Below are 16090 nucleotides of genomic sequence, written 5' to 3'. Positions count from 1 at the left end.
ACATTCCTGCAAAACAATACATGTTTCAGTTTCCAAAAATGTCAAATGCTTTGACAGTCTTTTGAAATCAATTTCTAAAATAATGTTTAGATGCCAAATATTAAGGACAATTGATAATATTATTAGATGAATTAATAAATATGAATTAAAATAAAGAATGAAAGAGGTAGCCTTCAAACACTTAAAAACTGTTTTCAATTTCACTTATTTAGTTGGTACATTTTCTTGTACTGAGAGAGCTTTTAAAATTAAAATATGCTTAACTTACTATAATAAAATACAATACAATTGAATATTTATTACTCTTGTGCAAAATTTTGTGTAGAAACTATTCCTAAATGTCTTATGTAATCTGTAACAATTATCTTAACACGTAAATTCTGAGCAGTAGTAAATTAGTATGTAAAGCTGAGGAGATATTTGAAACATGTATTTCCTTCAAAAGTGAAAATGCAACATAAATGGTATATTGACTGGTCATACTTTAGTGAATTTTCAAGTAATCCACAGTTGATTGTATTTTTTTACATTAAGTTAGACAGTATTGGGGGGGAGGGAACACTGTTCAACTGTTTCCTTATAGGATTAGGTGAGGTCACCCGCTAAAGTTTCATTGTGTGGGATAATAGGTCCAGCTGCACGGATCTGTGAATTCAGGTGGATTAGAGAATAACATGATTTGGCACCAAGGTAAGGATTCATGGAGTCATATCCACAGGATATATGCATTACGTGACAGTAAGAGACATTTACAACCCAGAATATAAGAGTGGGACAGCCTCAAGTGACATCACCAGATCATCTGCAGCGTAAGCCACCCGGCTAGAATATATGTCCTCCACACCACCGCTTCCCTCTCTTTCTCACTGTTGGCAAACCTTCCACTGCTTTCATCAGTGTACGAGAGCATGTGTCTACCTTAAAAGCGAGACATACGCTTACTCAAGTGAAAAGCAAATAAGGAAAACCGAAGGAACAGAATCCAAATTAGACTGAGTACGATTTTCACGGACTTGACATTTCAGGTGACTGAAATGTTAAAAGAGAAATTAACTTGAATTATCCAGATGAGAAACGAAAAAAAGGAAAAGGAAGGAAGGAAAGGAAGGAAGGAAGGAAGGAAGGAAGGAAGGAAGGAAGGAAGGAAGGAAGGAAGGAAAGAAGGAAGGGAGGAAGGAAGGAAGGAAGGAAGGGGAAAGAAAGAAACCATCTGAATATCTCAGGACTAAATCTTGTTTTTAACTCTGATTTGCTCTGGAACCAGCCATGTGTGGGGAGCTTAAATTTTTTTCTAAAAATTAATATTAATAATAAAGAGGAAAGGCACTCTCGTGCCTCATTCTAATTCCCTTGTAATTTATCCACAATTTATGTTTTACTTACAAGCATTTGTCACAGCAAAACTGTTGGCTGTCTCAATGTTGTCCACATGAGGTACCAAATTAAAAGGCGCTTCCGACGCATTGGGGCTGGTGTTATGAAGAAAAATCGCTAATCGGAAAGCAGTGTACTCCTGGTCTGTGTTTCGGATGAAGAGACCACCTATTAAACATAACAGGAAAAGCACATTCAGTGTTTTCTCTGGTCAATGCGATTCTCACCCCACACACTGTCAAATCCACTGCCATTCCCCAGCACACACATCCCAGGGGCGACCCCTGCCCCATCTTGGGAGACTGGCCTTTGTCCCTAAGGTGCAGGCTCCGTATTTTAGTCTTCAGGACAGCTCAGCTGTTTCCTGTCCCCATCTGTCATGATCACAATGACCTCTGAGACCATTTACTGTGTTTGCCTTTTCTCTCTCCCCCGCCCCGCGGTTCCCAGCACACCGCCCCGGGCATTTCTCTGGAAGATGCGTGCAGAGGAACAGAAAGGAGGATTTGCATGAAAATGCAGACATGAAGGGATGTGGTGCCACGCAGGCACGCGGGGAATCGGGAAGGAGACATGAACTTAGTTTTCCTGCAGCTGGTGGACTCAGCCTCATTAGCTCCGTTTTGTGCACAGTCCACGAGAAATGATGCAGTGTTGAGGCTGGGCTTTGGCTGGAAGAAATTCAATAGCTGCATCCCATTAAGACAGGAGAGGAGAACAGCAAGAAAAGCCAAAGACGGATAGCTCCCCGGAAATAGTCTGGGTGCAGGGATAAGGGCAAAAGATTCAAGAGGAAAACAGAATGCACGGAGAGAAGATTGCGGGAAAGGGATCTAACTTTGGAATCGGTTTGCCGGTGGCAAGCAAAGGCCGGGGGTGCAGGTGTAAAGCTCCCCCCGCTCCCCCGACCCCCACAGCAATGTCCTTCTACGATAGGGAGAAGGCTGCGGCGCCGGGCGTGGGAACAAGTGTATTAAAACAAAACAAAACAAAACAAAAACTCGACATCCCTCCATGCTCTAGAGAAACGGATGAAAAGAAACATCACATAAAATGTAACCAAACCCCGTGTAGGTCATTTTCAACTTATTCCCATCCTACTTAAGCGACTTGAACCCAAGGTGGAGAAGGGGAGCCTGTGCTGAGGCCGGCAAGGGGGCAGTTTTGTGTGTTTCCAAAGGAACCTGCACTGGAGAGGCGGTCCGTTCCTTGTGTGCCAAGGGGAGAAAAGAGAGAAACAAAGGGGCAGGGGGCGGCCGAGGAAGGGTGGCCCCGAATGGCTTATCCGCAACTCTCGGAACTCACTTCGGGAGATCGGCCCCAGCCGCCCGCCTGCACACCCCCTCGGGGCTGAGCTCACCTATTTGCACGCTGCTCGGAAAGGCTCCCATGGCGAGTCCCCAGAATCCAGAAAATAACAAGACAAGCTGCCTGCAAATAATCCTCATCTTCCTTTCTCCTCTCCTCGGCGCGCGCTCTCTCTTTTCGCACTCTTCCTCCAGGCTGCTCAGACAGGCATTGACGACGAGGGCGCTAAAATTAAAAGCAACTAAAAAAAAGAAAAGAAAAAGGAGGAAAAAAAAAAAAAAGGCGAGAAGAGGTTTGGGTGGTTTCTGACTCGGACTCCTTCCCGTCAGCAGTCCATCGCGGGCTGCCAGCGCTTTCCCGCAGTCTCCATCGCCCGCGGAGAGGCTGCCGTCCGGCTGCAAAGGCGGCACATGCAGAAGATGGTGGTGGCGCGGCTCGCGGCGCCGGCGGGAGGAGACGTGCGCTCTCCCGGCCTCGCGCGCGCTCGCCCCTCGCCCCTCGCGCTCGCACTCACCCCGGCGGCCGCCGCGCCGCCCGCCCGCCCAGCCTCGGTCCCCGCCCGCGCCGCCCCGGGCCCTGCGCCCGCCCTCCCCGCGCGCGCCGCTCCCCCCGCGCCCCCCGCCGCGCGGGCTGCGCCCCCGGTGCTCGCCCAGCCTCCCGCGCGCCCCGCCGCCGGGAAACAGGTTCCCGTCTCCTCACCGCTCGCTGGCGCCGTCCCCTCTCCTTCCCGGGTCCGCAGAGGGACCTGCTCTGGGGCTGGGCACCCGGCGCGCCTCTCGCGGCTCTCCGGGCGCCTGTGCACAGCTCGGGGCTGCGCGGGGCGGGAGACTGGCGCCGGGGCCGGGGCTGTGGCCGCGTCAGGGGCGCGGGGAGTCAGTGCCTCCCAGGCCCCCGGCCCCCTGCCGCATTCTCCGGCTCGCGGGGAGGACCGGCTGCCGCCCTCCCCTCCTGCCCTGGCTTCCGCTCAGCCTCGCCCTCTCCTGCCGCTGGGCTGCGCGCGGGGACTCCGGTCCTCGCTGCCGCAGAGGGTTCTCAGCAGCAGACAGCCCGACAACCGGGAGAGTCCGCGCCGGGGACGGAGGGGGTGAAGGGGCGCAGGGAGGGACAGGAGCAGAGGGGAGGTTAAAGGGCAGCCCCGGCAGGTGTCAGGGGCTGGGGCGGGGGAGGAGGGAAGAGCTGGATGAGATCGGGCGAGGGAGAGAGACCCAGAGAACTTGCAACATCCTAGGGAAGAGAGGAAGGAAGAAAAGTTCATGGAAATAGCAAAGTTTGGGTAATGAACAGGATGGGGAAGCAGAGCCTGAGAAATGAAAACGGAGTGGTGCCTGTAATAAGCTTTTTGGAGAAACACGGAGCGCAACTAGGAAGGAGGACAGGGTGAGGTGTCAAGTGGGGAAAGTAGCTGCAGACGCCTTTCTCTCCAGTCTCCATTCCTGAGGGCCGTTTTTCTCTAGGCTGTGGCCCACCTCGGGGGCTGATGGAGGAGGATGGCAAGGCCAGCGCTTGAGACAGTGGGCATGGAGTCCGAGAGAAAAACAGGGTATTTTCCATGCACACAGCTTGGTCCCTCGACTCCAGACTCTCCCCGAAGACTGGAGTTGTTCTGGCCGAGGGGAAGAATATGCATTATCTTAGGAAGTTTTGGAGCGATGGTGCCGCATCCTCTCCAGGGTCATCTTTCAGATTTCATTGCACCTGACGGTGTTGCATGGAGTCCAAAACCAGGGTGCCATGACAGTTTCTGTTCCTGTGTGGTTTGAGGTCTCTTGATCCGTAGCTGCAATCCTTTAACTTCATCAAACTGGGAGAGAGTGTTCGAATCTTCACAGTTCTTTGGGTTCCATTGGTTGCATTTTAGAGCCTGGAAAGTTGGGTTACATTCGTCAGACATGAGCTTCCCATAAATCATTAGAAAGAGAATACAGCTAGGGCCTCTGTCCATCTGATGTAACATTTGGGAAGGTGGAGAATGGGTCAGTTAATATGGAAGTATTCCAAGGGCCCGACCAGGTAAAGACTTTTCTGGAAATGTACTACCTTTGTTAGAGACCACCTGTATTTGTAGTTGTAGATGATATTTAATACTCCCCACTAAAACTTTCCAGTGCTTTCCTTCAGAGGGTTCCCAAATTCTGGAATTTTGTTCTTAAAATAACATCTTTTGTTATTTACCCACTTTCCCGTTACACTTCACAACAGATTGTTATGACAAAAAAAAAACCAAAACACCTAATTGTAAGTAATGCGTTGCATAAAACATACTTTTGTCATTTCAGTTTATAAAGATTTAGTCTTGTAAGTTAAATGGGATTAGAAATGTTTTCTTTTTCTCTTTTCATTCAGTGTAAACAACAAGGCTGTAAACATTCTATTTCTCGTATAAGATAATAAAATAAAATAGGCCACATACAATTCAAGTTGAATTTCAGTTAAATTAAAATTGCAAAACCCACCAAATTAGTGAAATCATCACCTAGTTGGGCAATGAGTGAAGCTCTCCTGATGCAGAGATAATTATCACCTTTTATTCTCCTCTAAGTTGAAAGATTTGAGCTTTCATGTGATGTAATGCCACCATCGATACAAATAAGATAAGTTATATTTTTCAACTAACTGTCAAGAGGACACCTCAGCTAATATGACCACAGATGACACAACTGTACTTTTCCAAGATAGTAACCTCATTTTTAAAATTTCTATTATTCCATTTAATTAAAACCTCTATTTTAGTTTATGAATCTAAGTTATCTTTCTTTGAATAATATATCTCTAGCTTTATCTCTATAGAAATCTCCTCATGTCATACCTGTCCCTAACATACACCAAAAAAGACAGCGTTTGAGAGTTGGTTTGGAAAGAAAGGCAAATGGAGGGTGGGGTAGATTGTATGCATTCATAAATAACAGAGATAATCAACGTTGCTGAAGAAAAAAAAAAAAAAACACACAGGGAAGAATAAAACTGTGGCCAGTAATGGCAGAGCCAGCACCTGAACTTTTAATCCTGAGTGTATGTCCTTGGAACCATTCTATAAATATGACTTGTGATATACCTCCTATTGCCCCCAAGTGTGAATTTACATATAGAAAACAATTCCTGAGCCTCTCCTTGGAGCATTTGTGAAGGTAGAGGTAAAAGATCCTGCAACATCAGTATAAAAATTCAAAAGCTCATTACTAATATGTTTGATTTTATTGCTCGTGTGTTATTCTAAATAATATTTCCCAATTTTCTGAACTGCAAATTACTAATGTATTACATGAAATGATCATATTAGAAGAGGTCTAAGATTCCTTACACCTCCCCAGACCTATGACCCTGTAAAATTAATTCAGCCAGCATTCGGCAGTTTTGCTTTGGGGAAGGATTCCACAGAGGTACACGCCACAGCCCCATACTCAAAACACTCACATAGCATAGCAGAATGTGGTTGCGTAAAGCTGATAAATCACTGTCCAGGAGCAGAGGAGGGACAGCACATGGAGTGCCTCAGAGCAGAAAAGAGATAAATGATGATGATAAATAGATGACAGATAGGTAGATAGATAGATAGATAGATAGATAGATAGATAGGTAGATGATAGATTAGATAGATGATAGATAGATAAATAGATAGATGATAGATAGATAGATAAATAGATAGATTAGATGATAGATAGATAGATAGATAGATAGATAGATAGATAGATAGATAGATGATAGATGGATAGATAAGTAGGTAGATTAGATAGATAGATGATAGATAGATAATAGGTATAGCTTTCTAGGTAGAAAAATGGTGTCCAAGGACCTGAAGGTATAAAGTGCATGTTGCTGACCTGTTCCAGGGTGCAAACTTGAATGTGGAGAGGATGATAAGAACAGAAAGTCAGCTCAGGCCATTTATGAAGTAACTTGAATGAAATGCGCAGGATATTGAACCATATGTTGTTGGGAGCTGTCATATATATTTGAGAGGATATAGCATAATCAGGTAGAACACTTTTAAAAGAGGAACATTTTTTTGATAGTGGGGTTGAGGGGCCAGGAAAGGCAGGAGCCTAAATTAGCTTAGACTGTGACCTTTCAGAACGGCAGGTGATATGGGAGTGGACTGGAGCAGGACCCAGAGAAGAAGCAGGATAAAGGAGCTGGGAGAGTCATTACTGAGACAGAACTGGCAGGCACACTCACCAGCTGACCGGGAGGCCTGGGAAATGTGGCCTTATTTAGGGTCAGAGATATCTCCAAATTTGAAACCTGAGCTTTCTGAATAGAAGCTGCCGTGATTAGAAGGGCAATGATATCTTCAATTAGGAAAAGGAACTTCGGAGGAAGAGCAAGGGTGTTAGGAAATATTTATTTATCAAATTATTCACACACAGGTAGTAATATTCTGACAACCTACCATATTTGTTTGCTGTTTAAGTGCTTCATACTAGTGAAGGTGACAAAGCAAAATCCCTGTTATTATTAGAAGACCCTTGATGTGTACGAACCCTCATTCATGTGCCAAGAATTACACGAAGGCCTTACATATGTCACTTGATCTACAGAAAAATGTAGGTATGATTATGCTGATTAGGAAATGCATCCAAAGGTTAAAATTCTTGCTCAAGGTTTTATTATTAGTAAATGTTAAAGCCAAGAGGTAGGAATAAATCTCAGATCTGTTTGATTTCAGACACCATGCTGTCTTTATTAAAATCTGCTGAGTTAACGAGATTAAGGTGCAATGAGGGGTATGGAAGCTGAAAAGTAAACTGGAAGAATCCGCAACGTTTAGAAAAGTAGTGTGATCAACTTCAAAGGCCTCAAGTTTTTGGAATAATAGCAACTGGGTTCAGATTATAGAGGCGCTGACCTCTGGCTGTGTTACTTGACCTTGCTGCTCTGATAGAATACATATGTAATCTTCCAGCACAGCTCTGGCACATCATAGAAAAGTCTTTTTAATAAACAGTTGCCAAAAAAAGGTGATCAAGGTTCCAATAGAAGGAGGCACAGAGTACCATCTGAGCAAAGTAGGATTTTTCTGATTTTTGAGGAAATTCAGGAAGAACTCACAGAGACAAAATTTGAACTACATTTTTATGAGTGTATAGAGATTATGAGGTAGAGAAAGATATGTGTAAAACATGAGAGGGCGTAGGTCTTTGGGAAGCTTCTAGAAGTTTGGTAAAACTGGAGTTAAGTTTGTATGAGGGAAGTGCTACAACTGAGGCTAGCAAGCAAAGCCAGAGATGGTTACGGACTCTCTTACGCAACAGTTTCGTCACCATCTCACAGAGATGGAGCAATTATGAAAGTCTAAAAGCAAAGGGATAAAATGATCAGATTTGTATTTCAGATGCAAAATATTGACGTAAGTGTGGTAAGTGCTATACAATGAGATGGAGGCTAAAGAAATAGTCTAGGTTAAAAATAACTGTGTGAACAAAATAACATTAAAAGTTATTGACCATGAAATCATACTGGTAGATTTCTGGCCTAAATATTCACCAGCAGAATGATAAAGCTGCATGCACAAAGCTCTTTATTACAGTACATTCTAGTACAGCAAAACACAAAACAACCCAAATGTCCATGAAGAGGCTATCTTACTAAGTTTTAGTGTATCCATACAATGGGGTGCTATATAGTTATTCAAGGAAACAGGGGAGCCTCTATATACCATGACAAAGTGATCTTAAGGGTACATATATGGGAAAAAGCAAGGTAGGGGCAAGTGTGTGGCACATAGCTTTTATCTAAAAGGAGTGTTCACTCTAGGAACAGAAAACCAGAGTGGAAAGAAAGAAGCGAATAAACCTTCTGTAGCTATTCAGAGTTGCATTATTTAATTTATTTAAAAAAAAATAAAAGTTTGGTTTACCTCCCAAGTAGGATAGCTCCTAAGACAAAAATAATTGTAAAAAATAACATATACTGCCTTCACTAATCATATTGTTGTTGCTAGTATTAATATTGCTCTTCTGAAACTGTCATGTAATATTGTTGTGTAAGCAAATGAATTATTATGCTGGCTTTCTTGGAAAAAACCTTGGAGAAAGGTGATACATGCTTCATATTGAAAAAGTTAAGTAAAAATCTTGGTAATTCTGAATTTGAATTGGAAGTTTCAGTATATTTTATATATTCCATAAAATATGCATTCTTTACTTCTACACACTAAAGACTTAGAAATGACTTATAACCTATTTAAAATGAGCACCGCATATATAGGTAGTTTACAGTACCTAATACTATTTGCTACAGAAAGATATGAGTTCCTTGGAAAAATAACTCATTCCAAGTCTAGGGAAGGAATTGTACAAAGTGTCCCTGGAAAATTTTTGGAATAACAGAAAGCAAGGAAGATATTATAAATACTGAGATTATGTCAAAAGTTTTCAGGAGCCAATTGGATGATTGGCTGAAGATGGGAAAATTTAGATATCAAAAGGAAAAGTGCCTATGATATATTATAACACATCACTATTAAATTCATGACATCATAATGATAATTTTTAAAAGACAGAAGTCTCATTGGTCTCTTTTATATGCTAAGAAACCAGCTCATAATTTTTTAAAAAGTAAAATTCATTTTAGAATAATTTTTGATTTGTGGAAGATTTTCAAAGATACTACAGAGCATTTTCTTTATTCCTTTATTTTTTGCTACAGGGTTGTTGTTTTTTTCCTTTTTAAAATACATTTTTATTGATTTCAGAGAGGAAGGGAGGAGGGAGAGAGATCGAAACATCATGGATGAGAGAGAATCATGAATCGTCAGCCTCCTGCACACCTCCTAGTAGGGATCGAGCCTGAGACCCAGGCATGTGCCCTTGACCTGAATAGAACCTGGGACCCTTCGGTCTGCAGGCCAGCGCTCTACCCACTGAGCAAAACTGGCCAGGGCAGAGTACTTTCTTATACCCTCACCTAGTTTCAGTTTTCCTTAATGTTAATCATCTTACTCTGGTGCATTTGTCAAAACTAAGAAACCAACACTAGCATGTTACTATTAACTTAACTCCAGACTTTATTTGGATTTTAGCATTTTTTTCTCTTTCAGGATTCAACTCAGGATACTTCATTGCATTTATTTGTCACATCTCCTTGGTCTATTCTATTCTGCAACAATTTCATTGTCTTTGTTTTTCATCACCTTGACAGTTTGATAAATATTGCTTAGGTATTTTGCAGAATGTCCCCCAATTTACATTTGCTGGATTTTTTTTTGTTTTTGTTTTTGTTTTTGTTTTTAATATATTTTATTGATTTTTTAAGGAGAGAAAGGGAAAGGGAAAGAGAGTTAGAAACATTGATGATAGAGAAAACATCAATAAGCCACCTCCCGCACATCTCCCACCGGGGACGTGCCCGCAACCAAGGCACATGCCCCCGACCAGAATCGAACCCAGGACCCCTCAGCCCGCAGGTCGACGCTCTATCCACTGAGCCAAACAGGTTAGGGCTGGATGTTTTTCAGGTTTTTTTCAGGATTAGACTGGGTTATAGTATTTTAGTAAGACTACCATAGAAGTTATGTGTCCTTATTGATACGGAATTTTAGGACTGGAACCCAGATTCTTTGTCCACCAGTATCGAAGAATGAATCCACAGACAGAATGAATCCACAAAGGTGGAGATTTATTGAAGAACAAGTACATGGGGAGAGGGAAAAAGTCCCACAGAATGGACTCCCAAGTAGAGAGGAGAAAAGGGTCCCACTGAGTTCCTTTTCCCTAGGGCTTATAAAGGCTACAGATCCTGGTGCCTTGATATCCCCTCTGATTGATCACTATTCCCTTAGACTGGCTACTATAGTAACTCCTGGGCTCAAAGGTCAAACCTCACATGGGACATGTGATGTTCTCCCCCCTCCTTCCCTATTGTTTTCCTATTCCCTTTGTGCTTTCTTCTTCTCCTTCTGGATGAAGGGCTTCCTTCTCTTTATATTGTAAATATAGACCTTCTGCTGTTTCCAGCTCCCTCATTCTATGGAAATATACCTGTTGCAGCTTTTCAGCTTCCCTATTCTATGGAAATATAGCTCTGTAGCCCTGTGCTTTCCTCCATGGCCCCCTTAATTTCCAAAATTTCTAAAATTTCCTAAACCTGTCCTATCTTACCCCTAAAATTCCTGTTTCATTATCACATAATTTCAGGGGCTACTTGCTATTTTCATTGACATCACTCTTTTTTTTTACAAAAATATTTATTATTGAAAGTATTACATATGCTCCCTTTTTCTCCCATTGATCCCTCCCAGGCCACCCCTGTCCACCACCCCAGGCCTTCACCACTCTATTGTCTGTGTTCATGGGTTATGCATATATGCATACAAGTTCATTGGTTGATCTCTTTCCACCCACCCACCCTCCCCTGTCTTCCCTCTGAGGTTTGATAGTCTGTTCAATGATTTTATGTCTCTGGGTCTATTTTTGTTCATCAATTTATGTTGTTCAGTTGGTTTCATGTATGAGTGAGATCATGTGATACTTGTTTTTCTCTGACTGGCTTATTTCGCTTAACATAATGCTCTCCAGGTCCATCCATGCTGTTGCAAACGGTAAGAGTTCTTTCCTCTTTTACAGCTACCTAGAATTCCATTGTATGGATGTACCACAGTTTTTAAATCCACTCATCCACTCAAACAGACCTAGGCTGTTTCCAAGTCTTAGCTATTGTAAATTGTGCTGCTATGAACATAGGGGTGCATACATTCTTTCTGATTGGTGTTTTGGATTTCTTAGGATATATTCCTAGAAGTGGAAAGATGGGGTCAAATGAGAGCTCCATTTTTAATTTTTTGAGGAAACTCCAAAATGTTTTCCACAGAGGCTGAACCAGACTGTATTCTCACCCACAGTGTACAATGGTTCCCTTTTCTCCACATCCTTGCCCACACTTATTATTTGTTGATTTGTTGATGGTAGCCATTCTAATAGGGGTGAGGGGGTACCTGATTGTCGTTTTGATTTGCATCTCTCACTGATTAGTGACTTTGAGCATTCTTTCATATACCTTTTGGCCTGTAAATCCACACTGGAGAAGTATCTATTTAGGTTCATTGCCCATGCTTTAATTGTACTGTTTATTTTCCTTTTGTTAATCTGTGTGAGTTCCCTATAAATTTTGGAGATTAACCCCTTATCAAATATATCCTTGGCAAATTTTCTCCCATGCAGTGGGCTCTTGTGTTATTTTGTTGATGGTTTCTTATGTCATGCAGAAGATTTTTATTTTGATGTATTCCCCATTTGTTTATTTTCTCCTTAGTTTCCATTGTCCTAGGAGATGTATCAGTAAACATATTGCTATGAGAGATGTCTGAGATTTTGCTGCCAATGGTTTCTTCTAGGACTTTTATGGTTTCACATCTTATATTTAAGTTTTTTATCCATTTTGAGTTTATTTTTGTATATTGTGTAAGTTTATGGTCTAGTTTCATTTTTTTGCATGTATCTGTCCAATTTTCCACCAACTACAATAAAAAACAATCAAACATATGGAAGGTAAATAGCATGCCACTAAATAATGAATGGATTACCAAAGAGATTAAAGAACAAATAAAAAACATCCTGGAAACAAATGACAATGAAAACACAACAATCCAAAATCTATGGGACACAGTGAAAGCAATCCTGAGAGGGAAGTTCATAGCATTACAGGTTTACCTAAATTTGTAATAAGTTATTTAACCCTACAACTTAAAGAATTAGAAAGAGAACAACAGGAAAAGCTCAAAGTAAGTAGAAGGAAGGAAATAATAAAAATCAGAGTGGAAATAAATGATATAGAATCCCCCCTCCCCCCAAAAAAAGAAAACAAAAGATCAATAAAACCAAGAACTGGTTCTTTGAAAGGATAAACAAGGTTGATGAACCTCTTGCCAGACTCACCAAGAAACAGAGATGATCAAAATAAACAAAATAAAAAACAAAAGAGTTGAAGAAACAACTAACCTCATAGAAATACAAAGGATCATTAAAAAAATATATTATGAACAACTCTATTCTGACATCTCTCTTGTAACATCCATCCATTGGTTAAAATGTGCTTATGAAGTTTCTCTATTCTATTTCTTGGAAGTGAGTTATGAAGTATGGATTATCTTGTATATTTTCTGTCCTAACTTTAGTATGATACTTAAAGAAGTCCTGTTGTTTTTTTTGTTTGTTTTTACTAGAAAGTATTATTTAAAAACCAAAATCTGAACAATGAATTTGCTCAATGTGACAGTTGTTATTGCTTCCAGCTTCTCAGATAGGACCAGGATAGTGTACTAACCTATGTGTACATACCTATCTGTGCTCTCTTACTATCTATATATGCATTCAGGTAAACGTGAGTTCATACTGGTGACTCCAACTCAAATACAGCACTATAAAGTTCATTCTAGCTTCCATTCTTGTTTATCTTGTTCAGATATCAAACATCTATATTGGAAAACATCATTGTTAAACCTATGTCATCATAATGAAAACATATGGATAGGAGCCTCCTTTCTTTCTTTTATGTAATGAGACCAACTCATAATTTCTTTCCAACAGTGAGAGACCTGGCTTTCCCATAATCAAGTAGAATAAATTTACTTATGATATAAACCTGAGTTTAGGTTTTCAAAACCAATTGAATTTTTATACAATATTTTAATTTTCTACCACTGGTGATTCCTGAAAACCATTATCAGCATGGCTGGAAAACATCAACTTTCATAGGCAGTAATATAAATAGATGACATTATTTATGGCATTTGCCCTATAAGAGGCCCGTACATTATCTACACTAATAGAAACAATTTAATAAATTTATTTGTGTATTATTATCTAAATAATTTCTTGGCAGGGCCTAGTTTTTAATGTGTATATATTTTTCCCTTGCTGAACAGATATCTTTTTATTTTCATATATTTTGCTGCAGCCACTTTCCAGCAATAGGAACAATATCTTAGTGCCTCATGGAGTGCATTGCTTTATCTTTTTAATCTGTCAACCTTGCTTGAAATCAGCACACTAATCTTGCCCTACAGCAATTGCTTGATTAATCTTTTGTCATCTATCTACCTCACAGGGTTCCTCCATGAAACGGATTGACATTGCGCATGACTTTAATGCTGATAAATTCTCTCTTCCAGGACTACAGAATCCTCATTACACTAAAAAGGTTATTTTCCTAGTTTTATGTTCCTCATTCCTTCCCGTGGTCACTGTAACTGAAAGGAGTTACTAAGTAGGACTTCGCAGTCTTTCCCTCATTCATTCATTCATCATGTATTTCTAGAGCAATTCCTAGGGATCATAGTATCACAAGGGAATGAGAAATGTTTTTTATCTATTATGGCATTTGTTCCTTACAATTAAAGGATTCCCAACACAGACACATGTACATAAACACACACATACAAGTGAAATATGTTGCAAAACCTGCATTAGTGGTAGAAAACTGATGCGATCTTCAAGGCAAGAATCATTGATCTATCCCTACCCCAGTGCTAACTTCTGATCTGGTTACCTACTCCAGAATAGGAATGGTCAGGTAAAGCATCATGGGAAAGGGAATAGTTGAGCTTCATTATAAACCACTGGAAGTTTTTCATTGGTTAAGAAATGGAGGAACACTCCAGACAGAGGGAGGAAGTGGGTGTGCATTAGGAGCAATGAGTAGCCCAGAGGTAGGAATCATGATGTGATTAGTAGCCAGTAAAGCTCAGAGGTTTGAATAAAGCAGATTCTAAAGAGCCTGGCACATGTAAACATTAATTAAATATATGGTAAGTAGCCTAGCAAGTGACACAAAAATGGGGTTTTAAGCTACACATTTCTCCTTTACCTATGTGTTAACAAATATTATATTGTATTTCTTCTAATAATGAAGTCAGAGGCAATTTTGCTTAACTTCTTTCATATATAGGTAGTTGCTAGAGAATTAGTGAAATTACTTGGATAATCAAACCCAAGTAATCTTATATTTCAGATTGTAGAAAGTGGATGCTAGATTGAGCATTCTAGTTTAGTTTTTTAGGGGGGAGTTATTTATTTATTTTTCATGTTTATTTATGTATTTATGTACTTATTTATTTATTGAATTTATTGGGGTAACATTGGTTAATATGATCATATAGGTTTCAGGTGTGGGTTTCTATGTTATAAGATCTGTATGTTGCACTGTGTGCCCACCACCCAAAGTCAGATAATCTTCTGTCACCATATATTAGGCTCCCTCCCCTGCCCCCTATGCCTACCTCTGTCCCTCTGGCAACAACCACACTGCTGTTTGTGTTCACAAGTTTCAGTTTTATATCCCACATCTGAGTGAAATGATATGGTTCTTAGCTTTTCCTGCCTTTACTTATTTCACCTAGGATAATGTTCTCACGGTCCATCCATGTTGTCGCAAATGGCAGTATTTAATCTTTTCTTATGGTTGAGTAGTATTCCATTGTGTATATGCACCACATCTTCTTTATCCAGTCCTCCATCTTGGCCACTGTGAATACAAGGTGCATATATCTTTGCAAATGCATGTTTCCGAGTTTTTTCAGGTATGTGCCTAGGAGAGGGTTTTGGGGGAATCGCCAGACTGCTTTTTATAGTGGTTGTACCAGCCCACATTCCCACCAGCAGTGAATGAGGGGTCTTTCTTCTCCACAACCTCTCCAACACTTGTTATTTGTTGTCTTGTTGATAATATCCATGCTAAGAGGTATGAGGTGGTATCTCATTGTAGTTTTGATTTGCTTTTTCCTAATTGCCAGTAAGGTTGAGCATCTTTACATATATTTATTGGCTGTTTGTATGTCTTCTTCTGACAGGTGTCTGTTCAGTCCTCTGCCCATGTTTCGATTGGGTTGTTTCTTTGCTTGGTGTTGAGTTTTATGAGTTATTTATGTTTTGATATTAAACCTCTGTCAGAGCTATTGTTTGCAAATATCATCTCCCATTTGGTTTGCTGCCTCTTTGGTTTGTTGGTTTCTTTTGCTGTGCAGAAGTGTTTCGGTTTTATATAGTCCCACTCATTAATTTTTTTCTTTAATTTCCTTGTCTTGGGGGTCAAGTTCATAAAATGTTATCTATGACCAAGGCCCATAAGTTTGGTACCTACGTTTACTTCTATGTAACATTGTTTCAGGTCTTATATTTAGGTCTTTGATCCATTTTGAATTAATTTTTGCACATGGAGACAAACTGTAACCCAGTTTCATTCTTTTGCATAAGCTTTCCAGTTTAAGCATCTACACAGGACACATTCACAAACTACACATTCAACATTTTAAAATGTAATTTGACTTTGGAAATCTTATAGTGATATAGTTATAATTGTCCTTTATTAGGCTACTATAATATAAACTTAATTTTTAATTCTTAAAACAGCCTTTCCACTTGAGCAGTACTAGCCTTGTTTTAGAGATGAGAAAATTAAGCTTAGAAGAGTGAAGTAA

At 40.5% G+C, this 16090-nt stretch overlaps 1 protein-coding gene across 6 annotated transcripts in view; it reads right to left on the bottom strand.

The window, feature by feature from the left end:
* GRIA4 (glutamate ionotropic receptor AMPA type subunit 4) overlaps positions 1-3673 on the bottom strand; it is a 413129-nt gene extending 409456 nt beyond the window's left edge. For 3 of the 6 annotated variants that reach the window (XM_036324437.1, XM_036324439.1, XM_036324438.1), the window contains exons 1-3: positions 3382-3673; positions 2735-2923; positions 1384-1542 (exon numbers count right to left, since the gene is read on the bottom strand). In XM_036324437.1, the coding sequence (XP_036180330.1) occupies positions 1384-1542; positions 2735-2822 (247 nt within the window). In that variant the 5' untranslated portion in view covers positions 2823-2923; positions 3382-3673. Of the gene's footprint in view, positions 1-1383; positions 1543-2734; positions 3211-3381 lie in introns of those variants that run through there. The other 3 variants (XM_036324435.1, XM_036324440.1, XM_036324436.1) reach the window with 3 other exon arrangements.
* Between the last annotated feature and the right edge of the window lie 12417 nt (positions 3674-16090).

The sequence above is a fragment of the Myotis myotis genome, unplaced genomic scaffold (genome assembly GCF_014108235.1).
Source record: "Myotis myotis isolate mMyoMyo1 unplaced genomic scaffold, mMyoMyo1.p scaffold_m19_p_10, whole genome shotgun sequence".
NCBI classification, from domain to species: Eukaryota; Metazoa; Chordata; class Mammalia; order Chiroptera; family Vespertilionidae; genus Myotis; species Myotis myotis.
The sequence above is the reverse complement of the archived record's forward strand: the minus strand, read 5'-3'. Positions and strand labels throughout refer to the sequence as shown.